This window comes from Dendrobates tinctorius, unplaced genomic scaffold (assembly GCF_039654945.1).
Source record: "Dendrobates tinctorius isolate UK_male_01 unplaced genomic scaffold, ASM3965494v1 ptg000154l, whole genome shotgun sequence".
Taxonomy (NCBI): Eukaryota; Metazoa; Chordata; class Amphibia; order Anura; family Dendrobatidae; genus Dendrobates; species Dendrobates tinctorius.
In genome coordinates this window covers 9,883,038-9,908,593 of record NW_027361821.1, presented here as the reverse complement: position 1 = coordinate 9,908,593, position 25,556 = coordinate 9,883,038, and the positions used below count along the sequence as shown (strand labels likewise).

The 25,556-nt window shown below is 45.3% G+C and overlaps 1 protein-coding gene across 8 annotated transcripts in view; it reads left to right on the top strand.

Moving 5' to 3' along the window:
* Nucleotides 1-25,556, top strand: part of TENM1 (teneurin transmembrane protein 1) — a 1,357,925-nt gene that overhangs the window by 1,218,364 nt on the left and 114,005 nt on the right. For all 8 annotated transcript variants that reach the window (XM_073547613.1, XM_073547619.1, XM_073547618.1 and 5 more), the window contains one exon: nucleotides 2,728-2,882. In XM_073547613.1, coding sequence (XP_073403714.1) covers nucleotides 2,728-2,882 — 155 coding nt within the window. The remainder of the gene's footprint in view (nucleotides 1-2,727; nucleotides 2,883-25,556) is intronic.

Sequence of the window (25,556 nt, the reverse complement as noted above, 5' to 3'; positions counted from 1 at the left end):
ATCAAACATAGCATGAAAGCCGTCCCACCATCGACAAGGTGACTCTGTGGTCGGGGTGGTCCTACACTGTCTAGTATTAATAACCTTATCATGTGTCAAAGTTGACATCTGTGTGAATAAGGGCCCTTCTTCTGGACCAACAATGCACACGGTGTCGCACAAGCGATGCCACTACTTGGCGCTGATGCTAGTCCCTGACTCTGCCTCCTACCTGCACATTCAGCCTAGGCACTAGCTGGCAGGGCTGAAAAACACAAGCATACCAAGGGTAGGTGTTTCATAATGAGTCAGTCACCAGAGACAATCATACGTGCATACAACACACACCACATGGTCTATACTATCGCACGGCTGTGCGGCTGTGAGGTCCTTTTATAGATCCCAGTCTGCCAGGACCTTGCTAGTGGACCAATCCAGACTCACTTGAGGAGCTGACCGGCGACCACCAATGAGAGGCTGCCACCTCATGAGCATGCTCAGTAGAGGGAAACCCGGACTTAGTCTCAGGAATGACTGCTCGCTGCTGTTTGCTGTTGATTGCTACAGCTGACCTTTCAGAGGCAGCAGCAATCATTCGCACAGCACGGGTCTGAGCAATACGCTGAGACCGACGTCTCTGCTGAGCAGGATCTGCTGTTGCCAAGACTGAATGGGAGACCGCAGGAGAAGACATGGCTTGGGAATCCTCCTGTGCAGAGGGAGAATCCTGGAGCCTAACACCTGTAGCCTTTGGATTGGACAGTGCATAGTTTGGAGCAGATTCCATCAAAGAAGTGACATGCACTCTTTTTTCCACAAGGTTTTACAAAACCAAAGTGAAATAAAAATGCTTAATACACTGACATTGAAAAGTAAGAGTACGTGCATACAAAGTCTTTTACAGGTGGATTCCGCTTCAAAAACCTCCTGTAAAAGTGATAACTAAGTAGTCAAAAGAATGAACATCTGCATTTCTATGTAAAAAAAACAATTTGCTGTTCATATGTTCAGTCTTTTGAGCAACTTTTAACTGCTTCAGCTTTCCACAGATGCCAAAAAGGTTAAAAGCATTGACCAGACCATTCTGCGGGGATTTTCAACTCTGTAGATACTCTATATTTTATAATAAAAGTCAATCGGAAGGTTCAAAAGATCCCAGAATATGCATGGACCAATTCTTGAGCATTTTGCCACTTCTTGAAATTTGCTAGCGTTTTCTTCATTATTGAAAAAAATAATGACAGGAAACTTCAATAAAAAAAGCTGCAAAAATGCTGAAAAAATGCTTGAAAAAATCAAAGAATTCAAAAATGGCAAAAAAGCACCCAGGAAAACCCCACAATAATGCTTAAAAAGATTGTTCTTCCTTTTGATAAACTTGTTGGGTTTACCTGCATGAAAAAGATGTTGTGGGCACATATGCTAAAGCTGTTTTTACAACAGATATGAATAGAAAGAGTCTTTCAAAGATTTTTAAGCAATTTTTTTATGTTTTTTTCTCAAAAAAGTTCCTTAAATTTTTGTGCACACATGCCCCTAGATTGAAGACTGTAGTTGCATAGGGATAACTAACATTTATTATGGCTTTCTCTTTGAAACGATTGGACATTACTTAGATGCAGATACAGTGGAGCTTGTTATGTCAGATTAACAAAGATGAGGTTCTCACTTAGCGAAGCTTGTACGACCCAATGTTAGGGCTCATTCAGGCATAAGTTATTTGCGTAGAAGTTCTATCCATGTTTTTAACAGATAGCACTCCTACCTAAAATAGGGGATGTTAATATATTTTTGATTTTATCGCTGACCAAGCAATCCATGAAAAATCATAGAGACATGTCCGATATTGATCCAAATGTCGGAAAAAAATTTGCATTGTAAGTTTATAGTTCCATGAAAAAAATTGGTCTCATTTTTATGAACTGTTAATAAGAGTAGGTGGAGAAACTTTTTTTTACATATGAGAAAAACTGATGAAACTCAGATGACACTTTAAGAAAATCACTGATGAAACTCTGTCTGTTTTTCTTGTATGTGAAATATACTACTTAATCGGGCAATGGGCACTATAGCGGACAACCCCCCCTTAAGTGTCATTCTGAGAGATTTGCAGCGAATTTTAGTGGTTAACAGTTTCAATCGCTACAGTTAGAGGTAGGTGACAACTATATAACACAGCCAGCACCTGATCTGTATGAAACTAGCTTAGCTCCAGAGCCCTTTCTATATACCCACACCTGACATGTGACTTCCATGTATATCATATGTCATGAAGGGGTTAAGTTTATTGCTTTGTTACTTTTCTGAGTTTACCGATATTTGCAGTGGTAGTTTTGTTGACTCATGCATTTGGACATATACTGCCTATATTATAGCATATTAGTGAGACATAATACTATGCCCATTGCACTTGATGGGCTATGCTGTAATTCTGTAAGCGTCTTTATACAAATGTTGCTTCTATCAGATTCCATATAAACTATTCTAAAGGAAATGCATTCCAATCTCTATTATATGCTGTATTACTGAGCTATATACTATTAATAGTTTCTGTACCATGTGGCATGTTATTTCTCCTAATCACAGGTTCTTCATAAAATGTTCAACTCCATATTCGCTCTCCCACATTATTTAGTTTATAGTCCGTTTTTCAGAATAAACCTACTGAATGCACTGAAGTCCCATTCTTGTGGCCTTTTCGTAATTTTGCTTGTGATTGCCCGGACTAATTCTGATTTTCACCAACAGGTATTACTGTAGATGCACATGGCTTCATTTACTTTGTTGATGGCACCATGATTCGGAAAATTGATGATCGAGGCATCATTTCAACAGTCATAGGTCTCAATGGATTGACCTCAACACAACCTCTAAGCTGTGACTCAGGAATGGACATCAGTCGGGTAAGAAGCACATGTTGCTGTATGTTGTATGTAAATTGTATTTTGGATTTTAACATTTATTTAAGCACTTTACTTTAGTGTAAATGCAACTTTTTTTATATGAAACTCAAAAGCTACTGGGGCTACTGCAACCATAATGTGCCATAGCCCTAGAGGATGGGTTGTACTGCGTAAAACATATTTAATTTTATATCTTATTTTTTTAACTTACTATGTCTGTAATACTGTTCAAAAAAGCAGTCATGTCAGAGTTGTTTGCAGACATGTCAAGGAGAATAATAATAATAATTTTATTTCTATAGCGCCGACATATTCCGCAGCACTTTACATTTCAGAGGGGACTTGTACAGACAATAGACATTACAGCATAACAATAATCACATAGATTATAACAGATACCAAGAGGAATGAGGGCCCTGCTCGCAAGCTTACAGTCTATGAGGAAATAGGGGAGACATGAAGGGTGGATGGTGACAAATGTTTTCGTTGTTTCATAGTGTAAGAATCGGGTTGTTCATGTTGCTGCATGAACCGGTTATCAGCCTAAGTATGTAACAGTACAGACACAGAGGGCTGTTAAATGCATAAAGCGTGTGAGAATATGACACGAGGAACCTGGTTATGGTAAAAAATTTTAATGGGCAACACAGGGATAGTTAGATTAATGTATTGAGGCGGTGGGCCAGTCTGAAGAAATGGGCTTTTAGGGCACAATTAAAACTGTGGGTATTGGGGATTAATCAAATTAACCTGGGCAGTGCATTCCAAAAAATTAGTGCAGTATGGCAAAAATTTTGGAGACGGGAGTGGGAGTTTCTGATTATTGAGGGTGGTAACCTCAGGTAATTAGCAGAACGGAGGGGCATGGGTGGGGTGGTAGACTGAGACGAGGGAGGAGATGTAGAGTGGTTCTGAGCCATGGAGTGCTTTGTGGGTGAGAGTAATAAGTTTTTACTGAATTCTGGAGTGGATGGGCAACCAGTGTAATGACTGGCACAAGGTAGAGGCATCAGTGAGAACTCATCCAGGACACTGGGGCTCATTCTTAAAATTCCAGTCTCATATCTTGGACTCCATTGCATACTTTTAGTGGAAACCTGGGGGTAATAACATAATTCTTTTCCAGCATGAAGTCCATTTTTATTGCTGCACAGCCACATATTCGGTGGGCCACTCTGTAAACAAAGAAGGAAAAGAATAATAGGAGTTGTATATTTTAAATTCAATTAAATAAATTGGTACCATTTTAATCATTAATAGAGTTGAGCGAATTTGTTCAGATTTTGGCCCCAAATCTGATTTTGACATATTCGGGCCATATCCAAACACTATTTGTGCCGAACATTTGTCTTATGATCGGTTCCAAACAATTTCGGTAATTGTTACTCCCATTGACTCTAAAGATGTTCAGCTATGTTTAATGAATATTGCAAAACCAATATTCGAGTCTGATCATAATCCGAACAAATTCGCTCATCTCTATTCATTAACCCCTTCATGACCGGAGCTTTTTTTGGTTTTGCATTTTCGTTTTTGCTACCCTTTTCTCAGAGCCATAGCTTTTTTATTTTTCTGTCACTTTGGCCATGTGAGGGCTTGTTTTTTGCAGGATGAGTTGTACTTTTGGTCTGACACCATTGGTTTTACTATGTCGTGAACTAGAAAACGGGAAGAAAATTCCAAGCACGGTGAAATTGCAAACAAAAAGTGCAATCCCATACTTGTTTTTTGTTTGGCTTTTTTACTAGGTTCACAAAATGCTAAAACTGACCTGCCATTATTATTCTCCAAGTCATTACGAGTTCATAAACACCAAACATGTCTAGGTTCTTTTTTATCTAAGTGGTGAAAGAAAATTCTAATCTTTGTTACAAAAAATTAAAAAATTGTACCATATTCCGATACCCATTGCATCTCCATTTTTCATGATCTCGGGTTGGGTGAGAGCTTATTTTTGCATGCTGAGCTGACATTTTTAATGATACCATTTTGGTGCAGATATGATCTTTTGATTGCCCATTATTTTATTTTAATGCAATTATTGTTTTATAATGAATGGGGTGAAAGGGGTGTGATTTGAACTTTTATTTTTTTTATATTTTTAAAAACTTTTTTACTTTAGGCATTTTTGGCATGCTTCAATAGTCTCCATGGGAAACTAGAAGCTGCCACAACCCGAACGGCTCTGCTACATAGAGGCAATGATCATATCACCTCAAAACAGCTGACATGTCCAGGGAAAGATGTGGGCTCAGCGCTGGAGCTCACTTCAAAGGGAGCGAGTCCGACATCGGCATACAATTATGCCTGACATCAGTAAGGGGTTAAAGTGTATCTGTCACATCAGTGAGTAACATTTCTCCTTGTGGAGAGTGTCATGTCAAGCCTGACATGGCAAGGTGAGGAGACTTTTAAGCTCCTCTGGAACATATGTAGCAAGGCTTGTTAATGCAGTAACCTGATACCTTAGTGAGCTGGCAGTTTCTCTTAATGAAGTTGAGGTATTTTTTTCTGAGTGGATGATGAATTAAGGACAGGGAGGGGAAGAAGTGGCTGATAAATAGAGAAAGTAGTATATTTCTCTGGTAAAGTATTTCACAAAGGTTCTTACATTTGTCAGCAATATTGATTTATGCAAAGTTTATTTAAATGACAGTGACCACTTAAGGCTTATAAAAATTTTGTAAGTCTTGTGGGATGATGCAAAGGCAAATGAGAGATGATAGATGATAGTGGGTGCTTTTTCAAACTTCACTGTATATAATGCTTTGTATATATACACTGCTGTTCCAAATTTTGGGGTCACCCAGACAATTTTGTGTTTTCCATGAAAACTCATACTTTTATTAATCAAATGAGTTGCCAAATGAATTTAAAATCTAGTTCAGACATTGACAAGGTTCAAAAAAAAGATTTTTATTTGAAATAATAATTTTCTCTTTCAAACTTTGCTTTTGTCAAAGAATGCTCTCTTTGCAGCAATTACAGCATTGCAGACCTTTGGCATTCTAGCATTTAATTTGCTGAGGTAATCTGAACAAATTTCACCCCATGCTTCCAGAAGCCCCTCCCACAAGTTGGTTTGGTTTGATGGGCACTTTTTGCAGACCATAAGGTCAAGCTGCTCCCACAACAGCTCAATGGGGTTGAGATCTTGTGACTGCGCTGGCCAGTTCATTACAGATAGAATACCAGCTGCCTGCTTCTCCCCTAATTTGGAGGTGTGCTTTGGGTCATTGTCCTGTTGTAGGATGAAATTGGCTCCAATCAAGCACTGTCCACAGTGTATGGCAAAATGGAATGAAACCTTCCTTATTCAAAATCTCTTTTACCTTGTACAAATCTCCCACTTTACCAGCACCAAAGCAACCCCAGACCATCATATTACCTCCACCATCCTTGACAGATGGCGCCAGGCACTTTTCCAGCATATTTTCTTCTGTGTGATCCAAACACCTCAAACTTGGATCCGTCTGTCCATAACACTTTTTTCCAATCTTCCTCTGTCCAATGTCTGTTCTTTTGCCCATATTAATCTTTTCCTTTTATTAGCTAGTCTCAGATATGGCTTTTTCTGTGCCACTCTGCCCTGAAGGTCAGAATTCTGGAGTCGCCTCTTCACTGTAGATGTTGACACTGGCATTTTTCATGTACTATTTAATGAAGCTGCCAATTGAGGACCTGTGTGGAGTCGATTTCTCAAACTACAGACTCTAATATACTTGTCTTGTTGCTCAGTTGTGCCTCCCACTTCTTTTTCTATTCTGGTTAGAGCCTGTTTGTGCTCTCCTCTGAAGAGAGTAGTGTTAGGCGTCGGATTCCTGGCACTGCACAGCGGGAATCCAGAGCCAGACATCCTGCGGTCTCCCATTCTCCTCCGACCGCTCGGACTCCTGCTCAGCAATCTCGGCGAACCAGGCATTCCCCGCAGACTCGTTCTGTGAGCCTGGATGTTGCTGCCACCTCTGGTGCAGCAATGATAACGCAACCTGCTTTGCAGGGAACTGCTCTAGAGGCTAAGTCCTCACGCCGTGCGACTGGGCATGCCCGTAACTTGTCCTCTCAGTGGAGAGCAGGGGTCACATGTGAAGGTCCTATGTTGGATCTGATTGGTCCTTCCTATAGTACTGGAAGGTCCCGGAAGCGCATGGCTATAAAAAGCCTGCATGGCGGCTCGGCCATGCGCTAGTGTAGCATATTATGCTGTGTGTGTATGGTGATGGATGCATGGACTGGTGTCTGACTTATTATGAAACCCCTTCCCTCGGATATTACGAATGGTGACAGTATGTTGGGTTAGTCAGCTCCAGATTGTGGCAGGCTACACGCCACTGAGCCTTCCTCACCTACACTAGCGTCCGTCGGTGCCCGGCTCCTCCGGCATCGTCGCTTAGCGGCTTCAGTTACGGCCGCGCTGCAGTAGTAGCAGCTTTTGGTGTTCGCGGCTGCGACGCCACACGCCGGCTGACCTGTGCAGCTAACAGGTTCAGCCTTTACGTCTAAGTTCATACTTTGGCGTCTCTGTGACTAAACAGAGTCCGCTCTCAGGCTCTCGGGTGACGTTAACCCGAGCGCTGTATCGCACTTCTAGCGTATCTGCCATTGTCCAGCAGCGGTCTTGTCATCTACCGCACGGTGGACCCCGGGCGGCGAACGCGCCTTCCATTATTTATATCTGGTGCGTTCCGCCGACCCTAACATTACACTAGCGCCAGGGTCTGGCTGGCAATGGCAGACGTGCAGCAGCTGCAGCGCTACATTCGGCAGCTGGAGAGCAGGTTGGCGGCTATTGAGAGCACCAACTCAGCTGCGAATGCTGCGCTAGCTGCTGCTCAGACAGTCGCTGAGGCTGTCTCACGTGCGCCCACACTTTTGCCCCTGCCGACAATGTCTCGCCTCCCGCTCCCCGATAAGTTTTCGGGTGATAGTGCCTCCTGTAGGGGATTCGTTAGTCAGTGCTCCATCCAGCTGGAGATGCTGGCTGCACGGTTCCCTACGGAGCGGGCTAAGGTGGGATTTATTGTCTCTCTGTTGTCTGGCCGGGCATTACAGTGGGCCACGCCATTGTGGGAACGTGGTGATCCCATGGTACAGGGGGCTGCTCAGTTCCTCGCGGCTCTGAAGCAAGTCTTCTTGGGACCACGGGTCACCCACAATACGGCTCTCCAACTGTTATCTTTAACACAAGGGTCACTTTCGGTTAGCCATCATGCTGTCCAGTTTCGGACACTGGCTTCCGAGTTAGAGTGGCCGGACAAAGTGTTGGTCCCGGTGTTTTGGAGAGGCCTGGCTGAGCACGTAAAAGATGCTCTAGCTACTAGGGAGATTCCCACCAGTTTGGAGGAGTTGATCGCCGTTTCCACCCGCATTGATCTCCGCTACACGGAGCGCGGGTTGGAACGAGCGCAATCCAAACGTAGGGTTAATTTGGCTCCCACCTTTACTGAGCCGCTGAAATTTCCCGCACAGGAGCACCTCTCCTCTGAGCCTATGGAGGTGTCTCGCACCGGCACTAAGTTGCGTCCGATGCGAACCTCTGTGCGCTGTTATCGGTGCCGACAGTTGGGCCACTCGGCTGGCACATGCCCTCAGCGGCCGAAAGGACGACCACGTTCAGTGGCCGTAGGTGGTGGTCAATCCAAGGTGGGACCCTTTTCACCCAAACCGGTGTTCCAGGGTACATTAGATAGTGGGTCCTCCTCCTGGGAGGCAGAGGTCACCCTGGATTCCGGGGCCGAGGGGAACTTTATGTCCTCGACTTTTGCCCAGAGACACGCTATCCCTCTGGTGATACTCCCCCAACCTCTGACCATCAGAGTGGTAAATGGGGCACCGTTACCATCTCAGGTGACCCATCAGACAGCCCCACTCGGACTCTCTATTTCACCCTCACATCGGGAGACTCTGTCCCTGCTAATTATGCCCAATGGCATCGATCAGGTGCTCCTCGGAGTTCCCTGGCTTCGTTGCCACTCCCCGCATATTGACTGGGCTTCAGGGAGGATACTGGGCTGGGGCAAGGACTGTGAGGGAAGGTGCCTGAGGGGCAGCGTTCAGGTGGCTTCCACAGAAGTGCCTGCGGATCTCTCCTCGCTCCCCAAACCCTACCACCATTACGCGGACGTCTTCTCTAAGAAGTCTGCGGAGACGCTCCCACCGCACCGTTCCTATGATTGCCCGATTGATCTCCTGCCAGGCACAGAGCCTCCCCGAGGCTGTGTTTACCCTTTATCACTCCCTGAGACGGAGGCTATGTCCCAGTATATCCGGGAGAACCTGGCTAGGGGTTTCATCAGAAAATCGGTGTCACCGGCTGGTGCCGGATTCTTCTTCGTACAGAAGAAGAACGGAGAGCTACACCCCTGCATCGACTACCGAGGTCTCAATGCTATCACGGTTAAAAACAAATACCCCCTACCGTTGATCTCGGAGTTATTTGACAGGTTGCGGGGGGCCCGGATCTTTACTAAACTAGATCTGCGGGGTGCATACAACCTGATCCGCATTCGCGAAGGAGACGAATGGAAGACAGCTTTTAATACCAGGGATGGCCATTACGAATACCTGGTTATGCCCTTTGGCCTTTGTAATGCCCCAGCTGTCCTCCAAGATTTTGTCAACGACGTCTTCCGCGACATGCTCTCTACCTCGGTGGTGGTCTATCTGGATGATATACTCATCTTTTCGCCAGATTTGACCACCCACCGGAGAGACGTCTGCAGGGTCTTTGACCGTCTGCGGGCGAACTCGTTATTTGCCAAGCTGGAGAAGTGCCAGTTTGAGCAGGAGTCCTTGCCGTTCCTGGGCTATATCATCTCGGCCCAGGGGCTGGCCATGGATCCGGCCAAACTACAAGCGGTAATGGACTGGCAGGAACCCCATTCCCTCAAAGCGGTGCAGCGCTTTTTGGGGTTCGTGAACTACTACCGCCAGTTCATACCACACTTTTCCACACTGGTGGCTCCTTTGGTTGCTCTCACCAAGAAAGGAGCTAACCCCAATGCTTGGTCAGAACATGTCTCCAAGGCCTTCTCGGCTATAAAATCACATTTTGCTGGCGCTCCCATATTACATCGTCCCGATGTGGATAAGCCGTTTATCCTTGAGGTAGACGCTTCTTCCGTCGGTGCAGGAGCAGTCCTTTATCAAAAGGATGCTCAAGGTCGGAAGCACCCCTGCTTCTTCTATTCCAAGACCTTCTCACCGGCGGAGAAAAATTACTCCTTCGGCGACAGGGAGCTGCTAGCCATGAAGTTGGCTTTTTCTGAATGGAGACATCTCCTGGAGGGAGCCCGGTTTCCCTTTCTGGTATATACGGACCATAAAAACCTGGTCTATCTACAGACGGCCCAACGCCTGAATTCCCGTCAGGCCAGGTGGTCGCTCTTCTTCTCACGATTCCGCTTCACCCTCCACTACCTCTCTGGAGAGAAGAATGTCCGTGCGGATGCTCTCTCACGTTCAGTGGTCTCAGCGGAGGAGGGAGAGGCTGAGCCTCGGTTAATTCTCCCGCCGGAGAGTTTTACGACCGTGGCTCCAGTTGCGCTCGAGTCGGTACCACCGGGCAAGACCTTGGTGCCTCCTCAGCTACGGCCGGAGGTCCTCGCCTGGGCACATGCCTCCAGAGTGGGTGGCCATTTTGGTAAAAAACGGACCGCCGAACTCCTGGCAAGGTCATATTGGTGGCCACATATGGCTCGAGATGTCAAGGAGTACGTGCAGGCATGTGTTTCGTGTGCTCGGAACAGATCCTCTAGACAGAGGCCGGCGGGGCTGTTGTTTCCCCTGCCAGTGGCGGATAGACCATGGGAGATGGTTGGCATGGACTTCATAGTTGGCCTGCCCAAGTCTGGTGGCAGTACGGTCATCTGGGTGGTCACCGACCATTTTTCCAAAATGGTGCATCTGGTGCCACTCGCACGCCTGCCTTCCGCTCGAGGTCTGGCCACCTTGTTCATTAAACACGTATTCCGTCTACATGGCATGCCGGACAAAATCGTGAGTGACCGTGGTCCCCAGTTTGCGTCTCGGTTTTGGAGGGAGCTCTGCAGTTTACTCAGCATCGAGCTAAATCTATCCTCCGCTTACCATCCCGAGACGAATGGCTTGGTCGAGAGAGCCAATCAGACCTTGGTCACCTATTTACGACATTTTGTCTCTGCCAGGCAGGATGACTGGGCATCCTTGCTACCTTGGGCAGAATTTGCCCTAAACAATGCTGTGGCTGATTCCACTGGTCAGACGCCCTTTCTCCTAAACTATGGCCAACATCCACGTGTCCCTGTCCCGATGCCAGTGTCCTCCACTGACTCCAGGGTGGCAGACTGGGCAGTGGAGGCCCGGGACATTTGGGATCGCACTCAGGATGCTATCCGGGCATCTAAAGAAAGGATGAGGGCGTCCGCCGACATGCATCGGCGGCCTGCGCCAAGCTTCTCCCCTGGCGACATGGTATGGCTCTCCACCCGAAACATTAAACTGCGGGTTGAGTCTCCCAAGTTCGCACCGCGATACATTGGACCATTCAAGGTCCTCGAGCGACTTAGCTCGGTGGTCTACCGCCTGGCTCTACCTCCACATTTGGCCATTTCGGACGTGTTCCATGTGTCCCTCCTCAAACCAGTTCACATGGTCCGGTTTTCTGAGTCATCTGCCGGGTCATCAGACTTATCGTCTGATGAGTTTGAGGTTAACGCCATCGTGGGGCGCAGGTTTGTCCGTGGCAAAAAATTTTATTTGGTGGACTGGAAGGGTCATGGGCCCGAGGCTCGGACCTGGGAGCCGGTGGAAAATATTCACGCACCGCTCCTGATCGCGGCCTTTGAGCGCAGTGAGGCTCAGAGAGGGGGGGGGGCCTTAGGGGGGGGTAGTGTTAGGCGTCGGATTCCTGGCACTGCACAGCGGGAATCCAGAGCCAGACATCCTGCGGTCTCCCATTCTCCTCCGACCGCTCGGACTCCTGCTCAGCAATCTCGGCGAACCAGGCATTCCCCGCAGACTCGTTCTGTGAGCCTGGATGTTGCTGCCACCTCTGGTGCAGCAATGATAACGCAACCTGCTTTGCAGGGAACTGCTCTAGAGGCTAAGTCCTCGCGCCGTGCGACTGGGCATGCCCGTAACTTGTCCTCTCAGTGGAGAGCAGGGGTCACATGTGAAGGTCCTATGTTGGATCTGATTGGTCCTTCCTATAGTACTGGAAGGTCCCGGAAGCGCATGGCTATAAAAAGCCTGCATGGCGGCTCGGCCATGCGCTAGTGTAGCATATTATGCTGTGTGTGTATGGTGATGGATGCATGGACTGGTGTCTGACTTATTATGAAACTCCTTCCCTCGGATATTACGAATGGTGACAGTATGTTGGGTTAGTCAGCTCCAGATTGTGGCAGGCTACACGCCACTGAGCCTTCCTCACCTACACTAGCGTCCGTCGGTGCCCGGCTCCTCCGGCATCGTCGCTTAGCGGCTTCAGTTACGGCCGCGCTGCAGTAGTAGCAGCTTTTGGTGTTCGCGGCTGCGACGCCACACGCCGGCTGACCTGTGCAGCTAACAGGTTCAGCCTTTACGTCTAAGTTCATACTTTGGCGTCTCTGTGACTAAACAGAGTCCGCTCTCAGGCTCTCGGGTGACGTTAACCCGAGCGCTGTATCGCACTTCTAGCGTATCTGCCATTGTCCAGCAGCGGTCTTGTCATCTACCGCACGGTGGACCCCGGGCGGCGAACGCGCCTTCCATTATTTATATCTGGTGCGTTCCGCCGACCCTAACAAGTAGTACACACTGTTGTAGGAAATCTTCAGTTTCTTGGCAATTTCTCACATGGAATAGCCTTCATTTCTAAGAAAAAGAATAGACTGTGGAATTTCACATGAAAGTTCTTATTTTCTGGCAATTTTGAGAGTTTTATGGCACCAACAAATGTAATGCTCCAGATTCTCAACTAGCTCAAAGGAAGGTCAGGTTTATAGCTTCTCTAATGAGCCAAACTGTTTTCAGCTGTGCTAACATACTTGCACAAGGGTTTTCATGGGTATTCTAACCATCCATTAGCCTTCTTACAAAGTTAGCAAACACAAAGTACCATAAGAACACTGGAGTGATGGTTGTTGGAAATGGGCCCCTATACACCTATAAACCTACTGCATTACAAACCAGACGTTTGCAGCTAGAATAGTCATTTACCACATTAACAATGTATAGAGTGTATTTCTGAATCAGTTAATGTCAGTTTCATTGGAAAAAAACTGTGCTTTTCTTTCAAAAATAAGAAAATTTCTAAGTGACCCTAAACTTTTACACAGTAGTGCAAATATATGTGAATGGTGTATATACACATATATATATGTGTGTGTGTGGTATGGTGGTTCAGTGTCCACAATGTGCATATATATTTACTGTATATGAAGTACAATTGCTTTGATGTGCTGGAGTTGTGGGATCAAATCCCACCATCTGCAAAGAGTTATCATGTTCTCCCATTTTTTAAAAAAATACAGATAGGGAATTTAGATTGTCTGCGATCCCCAATAGGGACAGTGGTGATGTCTATTAAGTGCTGAAAAAATAATGATAATGTATAAGTAAGTAAATATAAGTTTAGATACATTTTTGCATCCCCCAAAAATACAGGGGGAATGATAACAGAAAATTCATTGAGTTCTCATGTTCTGCATATATATATATATATACAGTACAGACCAAAGGTTTTGACACACCTTCTCTTTCAAAGAGTTTTCTTTATCTTCATGACTATGAAAATTATAGATTCACTCTGAAGTCATCAAAACTATGAATTAACACATGTGGCATTATATAATTAACAAAAAAGTGTGAAACAACTGAAAATATGTCTTATATTCTAGGTTCTTCAAAGTAGCCACCTTTTGCTTTGATTACTGCTTTGCACATTCTTGGCATTCTCTTGATGAGCTTCAAGAGGTAGTCACCGGAAATGGTTTTCACTTCACAGGTGTGCCCTGTCAAGTTTAATATGTGGGATTTCTTGCCTTATAAATGAGGTTGGGACCATCAGTTGTGTTGCATAGAAGTCTGGTGGATACCCAGCTGATAGTCCTACTGAATAGACTGTTAGCTGTTTTTTTCTTGCCATAATACAAATTCTAAGTAAAGAAAAACGAGTGGCCATCATTACTTTAAGAAATGAAGGTCAGTCAGACTGATAAATTGGGAAAACTTTGAAAGTGTCCCCAAGTGCAGTGGCAAAAACCATCAAGCGCTACAAAGAAATGGGCTCGGGCTAGGTTTAAAGACATACAGTATTTTCAGTTGTTTCACACTTTTTTGTTAATTATATAATTCCACATGTGTTAATTCATAGTTTTGATGCCTTCAGATTGAATCTACAATTTTCATAGTCATGAAAATAAAGAAAACTCTTTGAATGAAAAGGTGTGTCCAAACTTTTGGTCTGTACTGTGTGTGTATATATATATATACTGTATATATATACTGTATATATGTTTAATCCTCATGTTTGGTGAGATATCTTTTGCTGTAATACAAAGCTACACGAGCCACAATGGTTTTATAAACTGTGCTTTAGCTTAACAAAGCTAAAAATATCTGACAGAAATTGCTGCATATGGTGTATATGTGTCCCTGGCTTCTAAAGGCTTTGTGCTGTTGATTTACCTTTCATCCGGAGAAATGGTCCTTATGTTTGTGCTGAACTATGAAAGCAGCCAAAGCATCAAAACAATTCTACAGGATACCAGCTGTAAGAGCTCAAGTGGATCTGGGGAATGAAACATGGACAACAGAGAGTTTTCTCCATGAAAAAAAATCTGCTCAAATACATTACACCCACCTTCCACACATTTTACATTGTTAACACAGGGTAATCCTTATATAAAAGGACATGTTTAAAAAAAAATCCAGATTTTCGTCATGTTTGTATGACAGGTACATCAGCTTAATAGATAATCATATTTTTCCTTTTTTTCTTGCTAAAAATATTGAGTACATTATAACATAAGGCCTTTGTTACATCTTAACTAACCGATTATGGTGTTCAGACTTTGAACAGGATCAGTGGCAGGCTTTCGATACTCCAAAATTCTTTGTTCACTGTTTCAAACTTAGGATTAAAGTTACAAATATAGTCAGCCATTTTCAGACTATGGAGATTCGAGTTCAGTCACTCATTTGCCCATCCTGTAGACACAGAAAGTTTTCACTCCTGACGAATTTCTTTTTTATTTGTTAACATTATCAGATACTGTTTGAAGAAGCATGCTTTCATTGTGAAACCTTTTTGGAAAACTGAGTCCATAAAGATGTGCCAAAGTGAGATTTTAAAGCATTTTGGAGGTCGAAATCCACCTTCCAAACTGTGTACTCTGTCACTGATGAATAAGCTGGAATGTACAGGAACATTACTGGATAGGTATGATAGACGACATCCAAAAATGTCTGAGGAAAGAATTCAAGATGTGAAACCGCGACTTCTGGCATTGCCACATAAATCATTGCACAGGCTTTCCCAGGAGACAGGCATGTCGTATTCCGTATGTCAACAAGTGGCCAAGAAAGGTCATGTTCGCTCTACAGATCTAACACCGCCAGTTTTTTCTTTGGGGCCATTTTAAAGGCCGGGTTTACAGTGACAAGCCACAAACTTTACAGGCACTACGAGAAAGCATACAGCGTGAAATTTAGGCTTTGACCCCAGTCTGAAATGCGTTTGCCAATCTGTTATCCCCCCAATGAGACATTTTTTGATATTCTGTTTTTAACATGGATCTAATAAAGTGAATTATTTTATGGATTTTTCTTTACCTGTTTGCATTCTCAATGTGGTTCTACTGGTTTCCGGGCATCGGATCTCCAAGCTGGTGAGCTGACTCTTCTTTTCATTTTTGACCCCAGATGTCCGACAAAATACATGCAACAATACGGAACCACTTTTGCAGATGTGATTGGATGCAAACAGTGGATAATTTCAACTCCTGCTTAAAACATAGGGACCTTATCTAATGATACATTCCCTCCTAGAGTAAGAAAGAAGTGGTGCCATATTCTTTGAAGAAACAAGAGTATTATACTTTGTTTTCATAGAATAAGATTTGTGGAAAACACAAAATCAACCAGATGTACATGGTGCTACCTACTCTGGTTCTTTATATGTATTCATCTTATATAACATGGCAGTCTTTATTTCAGGATTTCTTTGCTTCAAATAGCAGTGCAATCATGCTTGCTAATATGAACATTACAATAAAAAAAATAGCAATCTAGCCTCATGTAAAACCTATAAACATTCTGTCCTTTTTTTTCTCTGATTTTTTAAACAGTGATCACCACAAATGGCAGTTATCACAATGCCCATAGTGGCTGTCACTCTGCTTCCACAGACTCTTAATAGCAAATAAATTGCATTAAATTGATATGCAAACAATCATTTGTTTTCCCCGACTTCCAAGTTACCAGATCCTGCTGATAAATAATGGATACAAACTCGGAATCATGTACCTCTGGCTTTCGGCCCCCACTGACACGCGTAGCTAACCTTCCTCCTGCCTGGTAGCATATTTATGCTGCTTGTGCACAGCAGACTTCCCATGAGTTTGTACTTTTCTTGGATTGCTACTCAGTGCTAAGTGAAAAAGAAATCTGTTGTTTTCATGAAAAGCTAAGAAAATACATAAATTACTGTCAAGAATAACAGGTTGTGCCAAAAATGTATACAATAAATCAAAGGTCACAATGTACAGGTCCCAACCAAGTAGGATACCTTACACAAAGTCAGCTACATAAATGGTAACAAATCCGCAATTTACTGCTAAATCTCCTTGTACTGTATACTTTCTTTATGAAACAAATTAATACCAATAAAACGAAACAGAGAAACATCTACATTATCGAGAAATTTACCGAAGTCTTAGATATCACTTGTAGGATATTGATGCATGGACAGCTTGTTAGGAATCAACTCTATTTTCCACAACTACAAAACATTTCAAAACGAGACTTTCAAGTTGTCCACCCTTCTCCCACCCCAATGATTGCACCTCAGAAGCATAATTTGAGGGTGCAAACAGCTTGTCCCTGCCACAGAGGATTTAACAAAGGACCCCATGTCTATGTTAGTGCTCCCTAGGACAATACTATCAGGACCATACAGTGATACCAGTGACCAACAGTTGACATGTTATCTGTCACGACTCATTTTTGAAGATGTGACAGCTCTGGTCCTGCTTTAATTTTAACATGGTTTTTACCTTTGGGCCAGCAATGGTTAAAGTCAGTTTCCTTGCTTGCAGCTGGTTGGCTGATGTGGATGGTGGCCACTCCCACCATCCTTTAAATAGTCACATGACGCATCAGGTGACTGTTGGTAATAGAGTTTTTCTCTGAATGCCAGCCTAGGAGTTGGTAACCATCTCATGTGCCATCAGTGTATCAGCTGCTTGAGGTCCTGGTTCTGTATCCTCTGCTGTGTGGAGCTTGCAGCAGAAGCTTGAGCTAAGTTTTTTGCTGTTCCTTTCCTTGTCTGTTTCGTGCTTGTCACTACCCCTTGTGTTGATACCATCTGCAGTGGTGATGCTAGCATCCTTGCCAACCAGTGCACTAGCCATGGTATAGTGAGGTGACAGCTAGAAACTAGGCACGTGACAGCGGCGGGGGGAAGGAACCGCAAAGGGCATTAGGGGAGCTTAGGGATAGGCACAGGTTGTTTAGGATGTGCCCCATCCCTCATTCCCTATTGTCAGGGCCTTCCTCTCCCTTTTTCCATCCCATTGTGTGTTGTGCCATCTGCTGGACCAACCACCGTTGGGTCATGACATTATCATTCCCTAATAAGACTATGTGAAAAAAAACTTTACAAAGTTTAAAACAATGCAAAACTTAAAATCACCTGTATTTACTTGTTAATTATAAATAGAAACAATAAATATTTTCTGGTATTTCTATATCTATAATGGTCCATATTGATAAAATATCATGTTTTTCATCCCATGAGCAAAAACACCTTAGAAAACAAAATCATTTTCCTCCCCAAAGAATGGAATAAAAAGTCATGGCTGAAAGTGTTGACACCCTTGAAATGGTTCCAGAAAATGAAGTATTTCTCCCAGAAAATTATTGCAATTACACATGTTTTGTTTTAGACATGGTTATTTCCTTTGTGTGTATTGGAACAACACAAAGAAACAGAGAAAGAAAGGCAAATTGGGCATAATTTCACACAAAACCCCAAAAATGGGCCAAGCGAAATTGTTGGCATCTTTTCAAAATTGTGGATATGTGACACCCCAGAGTCCGGTTTTCACAGTGACATTGCCTCCCTCTAAGAAGTGAAGTCTTGCTTGGAGGCAGAAAAGGGACCCCCATGCCAGGCAGCATAGATTAAAAATCACAATTTCCTGCTGCAGGTCAGAAAAGGGAGATGCCTTATAAATTCTGGCCAGCAGAGGGGGTTGGTGAGTCAGCTAGAAGTCAGCCGAGGGAGTTGTCATGGAAACGAAACAGCTGTGAGCTGTGAGAAAAAAAGGACAGTTAAATTTGAGCACCTGAGGTAAAAAGATCTTTCTGGAAGATCCTGTCAGATGAAAACAGGGAGCTGATCTGAGAGGAGCTCGATAGGCAGAGCTGATCTGTGAAGAGGGAAAGGACAAGAGCAGAGACTGAGAGACTCTAGGGAAGCTAAAATATTGCATATAGCAGACCCCTGAGTGAAGCGCTAATAAAGAGAAAAGGGACATCAGAGTTGTAGGCTGACAGGAGCTGTACGCACTGATAACCGAATCTGAAAGTACAGGGGATTGTAAATTCCTGTGCACATTGAACACCTGAGGGCACGTCAGCGGATAAGGAGCCCGGGGCTGATGGTGAAAAGGACGGTACCCATGGAATAGGCTCACACTGACAGCCGTACAGGTTAGTGAAACCATCACGAATAAAGGGTCGCAGCATAGTTTTATGCAGCGGAGACCCACACACATAACGCAGAAAGGAAGGTCCTAAATCACCACCTGGCAAAGTGGATCCCCTGAATGCCTCCAGGTGAGTCGGACTCATTCCATCACCTATATGTGGTACTCCAGACTACATCCAATTACCAGTAAAAGGTAAAAAAACTGCACCTCTCTGTGTCTTTCTCTCATTTCTCTGCACCCCAACGTTTACAGCCATTTTTAGTATTTATTTAACATCTTTGCCCTGGGACTACAGCCCTACCTGTGGAGGGCTACAACATCATAGCTGCGTCCAACATCCATCCCAGAGGAACAACACCGAAGCGCTGGTCACCTCTGACTAGAATACCACAGGTGGCGTCACGTATTTCACCATCTAATAACTTTATTTTCATTTTTACCACATAAATACCACACAACTTTCCCCTATTTTATTACTGGACGCCTCTGGGCCACGGACCGGGTCGCCACTGCCGTGACACGATCCCCCATGGAAGTCGACGGGCCCAGTACCGAGTACCCCCAGGCCCCCCGGGGCGCTCCAGATAAACAACTGTGTTTCAATCATGTGATGCTCGTTCAAACTCACCTGCGGCAAGTAACAGGTTTGTGCAACATGAAAATCACACCTGAAACCAAATAAAAAGGGGTGAAGTTGACTCAGCCTTTGCATTGTATGTCTTTGTGTGCTACACCTGAAGCTCATGCACCAAGTTGGCAGACAGCCACGAGCCACAATTCATGGAACCACGAGCCACATGTGGCTACCAAGCTACAGGTTGAGGGCCCCTTGTCTATGACTACTGATGTCACTGACAGGAATAGTCATGCACCAGACCTTGTAAACAAAAACTGAGCATATGTCAGAGTTTTTACGCTAGATCTTTGTATGACAATGGAGATGAGTATTTCTTTTTTATCGTAAGCGCATGTTCCCACGTAGTGTAAACACTTTTCTACTTGGGTTTTTTGTGCAAAACATCTGCTGTTTTAAACTGTGAAAGTTATTTCATGAAAACTCCTGCCTGCCATGGGTCTAAAAACTGCTCCACTGTACCTTTTTTGGTGCATTTTTCCTCTATAGGCTTCTAAGGAGAGCTTGAAAAAAAGCTTGTGTTTTTTAAGTGCAAAATAAAATCTTTCTGTACTAAAAAGCCCTGTTTGAAATCTGCACTAAAAACTCATAAAATAACGGGAAAAATGCATAACAAACACAGGAAAAAGCCGCAATTATTCAAAATGATTGTTGTTGCGTATTATGGTTTTGACACTTGCAGAAAATATACAGCTAAAAAGCAGCAGAAAAAAGCAGCATTTATGCTACGTGTGAGCATGGCCTAAAAACACTTCCTGTTTTGTTTTAGGTTTTTTGTTTTTTTAAGTCAAACAGTCTCTTCAAGTTAGGGATTTTGCATATCAATACATTTTATGGCAGGATCTTTAACATGACTCTGGAAAGGTCGAGATCCCATGACTGTCACCACACATTCAACTTTGGATAGTGATGGCCACAGAAGCCAACTTTTATTAATAATTAAAGATACTTGGTGGGCCCTCCTCGAAGCTATCACTGTCCTGGTCTGGTGATTGTGCCGCCATTGGCATTGCCTCTTCTTGTCCAGCCAGTGGCATAACTACAAAGTTATGGGCCCCAGTGCGAGCTTTCAAATGTGGCCCCTCCTATGCCAAAATACACGCACATATCTGCGCTGTACACCTCGTACACGCACGGCTCCGCTCCGTACACACATGGCTCCGCTCTGTACACCTCGTACACACACGGCTCTGCTCCGTACACCTTGTACACATACAGCTCCGCTCACCTCGCACACATGCGTCTCTGCTCCGTACACCTCGTACACACACAGCTCCGCTCAGCTCGTACACACACGGCTCTGCTCATTTCATACAAGCGCCTCCACTCCATACACCTCGTACACACACGGCTCCGCTTCGTACACCTCATGCACACACGGCTCCGCTCTCCTCATACACACGCAGCTCCGCTCAGTACACACCATACACACACGGCTGTGCTACATCCACCCTGTAAACCCCTCCTGAGTCCTGACCCCACACATAAACTTACCCTCATCTAGCAGTGCACCATGACAACCAGGTCAGCAGAGTCCTGCATACACGGGGCTACTGATCATGTGACCCCCTGACTACTCCCTTCCTTTGACCTCATCACAGGTCCTGTGTGCAGCCATCGCGCCACTCACAGCAAGGAGCTGCACAGCCAATGAGCGGCTGCAGCTCCGCAATCGGGCCCCTAAACACTCCGGGCCCCATCACAGTTGTGACCCCCGCAACCGCGGTAGTCCCGCCCCTGCTTCCAAAGACGTCTTTTCCTGCTTGGAAGCACCATGAATCGAAGGAAGAGGTTGCCTCCACCGTTAACCTGTACCCAACTACCGTCGTAGGGTACCCACCAATCTTTGCTATGCACCCTGCTACCATCACTGGATGCCCCATTATGTGACCCCGACTTCCTCGTCGGGCATCACCCACTTCTCACCAGACCACCAACACATAACCATCCTATAAGGGGGATCCCTGCAATGCCAGAATCCCCTATTTTCTCATTTTATTTACCAGCTTCGAGGGCCCACCTACGCCACACCAAGAGCAACTTGACCCTTTCAAGTCCTCGAGACCCCACCCACAACTACTGTGGCCTTCTGTATCCCTTTTCGTAGCCATCCGATCCACAATTCAGTCCCCCGTGCATTCAGGTGTACCCCGTCCGCCAACCAGTAGTCTTCCTCTGTGGAATCTAACCCAACATGGCATATAGCCACGCCCCGTTCCGGACTACCCACTTGGATATCTCCTTGTTGATTTTAATACGGGCCTTGTCAATTCTCTTAGTTGAACGGCCCCCCTCCAAATAATTCTGGGTACCATATCGGACCACACTACTTTCATATTTGGGCATGTCCACCCCAACCACCTCAAATCCTTTTTTATATTGATAACCAGTCCCTTTCCCGATCTGCTTCCCAAGTCATTACCTTCCACATGTATTACTAAAATATCCGGGGCTCCATAAAGGTACACTGCCTGCCAAAACTCATGAAGCATCCGCCCCCCACGTCAAACCTCTATACCCCATCCACCTTATCACCGCCCTTTCCCTTGTGTAACCCAACTGTCTCCCGTCCGTCTTTCTGTCAGCCTGCCATGCTCCTCAGAAAACATAGGAATGTCCTAGTATCCAGATCACAATTGGGACTTGTCCTGCAACAGAATCAGAATAAATAAGTGAGATGTCCCTTCTCCCCGGTGGGTGTTTCACTCATGTCCACTGGGTCGGTTCCAGCCCCAATGCGGAAAGAGTGGCCCTCGTAATTGGCAGGGTCCATGCCAGCCTTCGCCAGGCACATTTGAAACACCCTATGGAATTGGTACCTAGATAGAAAAGACCCGTCTTCATGACAGCAACGGTCCAGCTTGCCATGGCCTGGTGGCTATGAATCCCTTAAAACACTTCACAGGACACATAACCACATCTCCTTTAATTGCACCCTCTTTCCTTTCCCCATCTGGCCTGTTTTCAATTTTATAATCCACAATTCTAGCCCCCCTTTAGTAACCATGATGTCCTCCGCTAAAATGCCTCCCGGTTTGGCTTTTCCTGGTGAAACTAACTCCCCTATTCGCATTGCTCCGAAGAATGCCAATGAGAAAGCCAATTTAAACAGGCCTATATCGAAGCGTGACCTGCCAACCGCCTCTAACTGATTGACAAAGTTCTCCAATAAGCCGAAAGACACTGGTCGTCTGCTATCTTTCCGGCCTTTCCCTCTTCGAAAACCCTTTAAGGACTGTACCACCAAAAAATTCTTTGTCAAGTCTGTTCTGTTCCTCAATTTGAACCCAAATGCTAACCCTGCCATTAACTGTTTCAGCTTGGCCGTTGACCACTTACCCTCCGCCGCCTGCCTCACTCCCATCAATAGAACTCCCATCTGCTTTTCCTCCGTAAGGTGATCCCACCCTTGCCCCACCCACCCTTCCCATAATCCCCATGCCCGTCGATATGCTACCCAGGCGCTACTTGCTATGGATGACTTGATCAGCGGCTCGGCCGCCCTGATGCCACACTCCAAAGTCCGGGAGGGCAGGGTAAGCCCTGTTCTTCTGCTTCCGGGGCCAAGACCCAAAAGCGCTCCCACTGGAAATGTTAAAGTGCATCAGCTACTGAGTTACATTCGCCAGGGACATGAGAAGCTGTAAAATGAGCATTAATCGACAAACATTGTAGCACTAGCTGACGCAACGCCCTAATAACTGGTGGGGAGGAGGCGGTGATGTTGTTTACGGCCATTACCACACCCATGTTGTCGCATTTAAACTGCACTTTTTTGTTTCTTAGACCCTCCTCCCATAGTGTAGCTGTGACTAAAATAGGAAAAATCTCCAGTAGGGCAATGTTCTTTACCAACCCAGAATGCACCCAATTCTCTAGCCACCTGGCTGCGCACCATTGTCCCTGGAAATATGCCCCAAAACCGTAGCTACCTGCTGCGTCTGTGTATAGGTCAATGACAGCATTACAGCATACCCCTTCCATCAACAAGGATCGCCCGTTATACTTCTCTAGGAATGTCTGCCATTCAACCAGGTCTGCCTTATTGTCTGCTGATAATCTCACATAATGATGGGGCGACTTCACACCCATGGTTGCACCTGCTAGTCTCCTAGAGAAAACTCTGCAGATGACCCGGCACACGAACTTCAAGCTCCCCAGCAATGACTGAACCTCCCGCAGCCTCAGTTTTTTAACCTTCAATGCCCTGCCTATCTCCAATTTCAGGGCCTCTACCTTCTCTTCCAGAATCTGACACTCCCAACAAATTGTATCGATCACAATCCCTAAAAAGGAGATGCACGTCGTTGGCCCGACCGTTTTTTTGGGAGCTAGCGGCACCCCGAACTCCCTTGCGATCAACTCCAAGCTTTTTAAGATGGTATTGCACACTTCTGATTGAGCGGGGCATACACACCAAAAATCATCTAGGTAATGAATCAATGAGCCCCTCCCCGTTATGTAATTTACCACCCATTCCATAAATGTACTAAAAGCCTCAAAGAGGGAGCATGACAAGGAGCATCCCATGGGTAGGCACCTGTCTACAAAATACTCCCCCTCCTATTAGAACCCAAGTAGGTTTTGACTATCTGGATGTACCAGGAGCAACCGAAAGGCCGATTCCACATCAGTTTTTGCCAGCATCGCCCCTGTGCCTCATTCTTTTACCTCTTCACCGCCTCGTCGAATGATGTGTATTGTACAGTACATAGCTTCGGATTGATGTCGTCATTAAAGGACTTGCCACTGGGATAGGACAAATGATGGATCAGACAATACTTGTTTGGTTCCTTCTTCGGGACAATGCCCAAGGGAGAAACCAACAAGTCTGAGACGGGTGAGAATTTAAAAGGTCCCGACATTCAGCCCATCAGCACCTATTTTCTTAGTTTCTCTTTCACAACCCCGGGGTGCTGATAGGCCGAACAGATTTTTTAATCTCCGCTGCGTCTGGAACGCCGGGGAGGGGATTATAACCCCGTCTCTAAAGCCCTTGGTTAACAATTCTGCTTTTTGTCTATCAGGGTATCTATTTAGGTATGGGAGCATCGCGTGTAATTTGACTGGAGTTCGCCCCTGACCGTAGCCAGCTCCTCCCGTCCTACACCTGTACTTTCTTGGGCACCTGTTAGCTCCGTGTGACCCTGTATTACACGAGGCGCAAAGGTGCCTGAATTTGCAGCCTGTGCCAAATTTACATTGTCCTTCATTAAATTGCCAACCCACCCCTTGTCTCTGCGTCCCGCCCCGACTCTGACCATTTTCCAACATCTGACCCCCTGAGGTGTATCCTGCTTGGCCAGCATTCCCGGCCTACCCGTGAAAGAAATTCCCGCTTCTGTTGTTCATGGCCATAATATTAAGCCAGAGGCCAATATCTTTTTGGTCCCATTTAATGGATGGCCGAACTGCCTTACGCTGCAGAAACTGCTTGTCATACCATAACCAAGCCTACCCCCTGTAGCCCCTGTAAGCTTCCGCAATGGAGTCCATATAACAGAATAACTGTTATGATTGAGTCACCGAGGAGGAAAAAACAAAACTGCAAGCTCAGCCCAGAAAATCAGAGAGGTTGGAAACTAGCGGATTGCAGACCCCTAATCCTATCACACAACTAGCAGTAGCCGTGGAGTGTTCCTACGGTGATCCTAGACACCTCATCACAGCCGGAGATCTAAATAAGCCTAAAGAGAGAAAAGGGAAAAACTGACTGCCCCAGAGCAGACCCCAAAGCAATAGGCAGCCCCAACATATAATGACGGTGAAGCAAGATGAAAACACTAACACAGATAGAAAGATAGGATGAGCAAACGATGGGGCCCAAGCTAACTAAAAAGGACAGGACAGAAAAGCTGCTGTCTGCAATCCGAGAAAACCCTGCTAAAAATATTACCAACACAACTGATAAGCAAAAAGGACCCTGAAGTCACTAGACTTCAAACCCTATATCATCACTCAGAATATTCTGAAAGCAGAGCAAAAGAGAACACTGATCAAGGAATAAGAATCCAGCACACCCCCAGCCGGGGATGGCTGAACTCCAAAACAAGGTAAACAAAACCAAAACTAATAGCAGAGCAAAAACGTATCTTTGGGAAGCAGGAATCAGACTGGTCTCCAAGAATCCAGCAGAGAAATCTC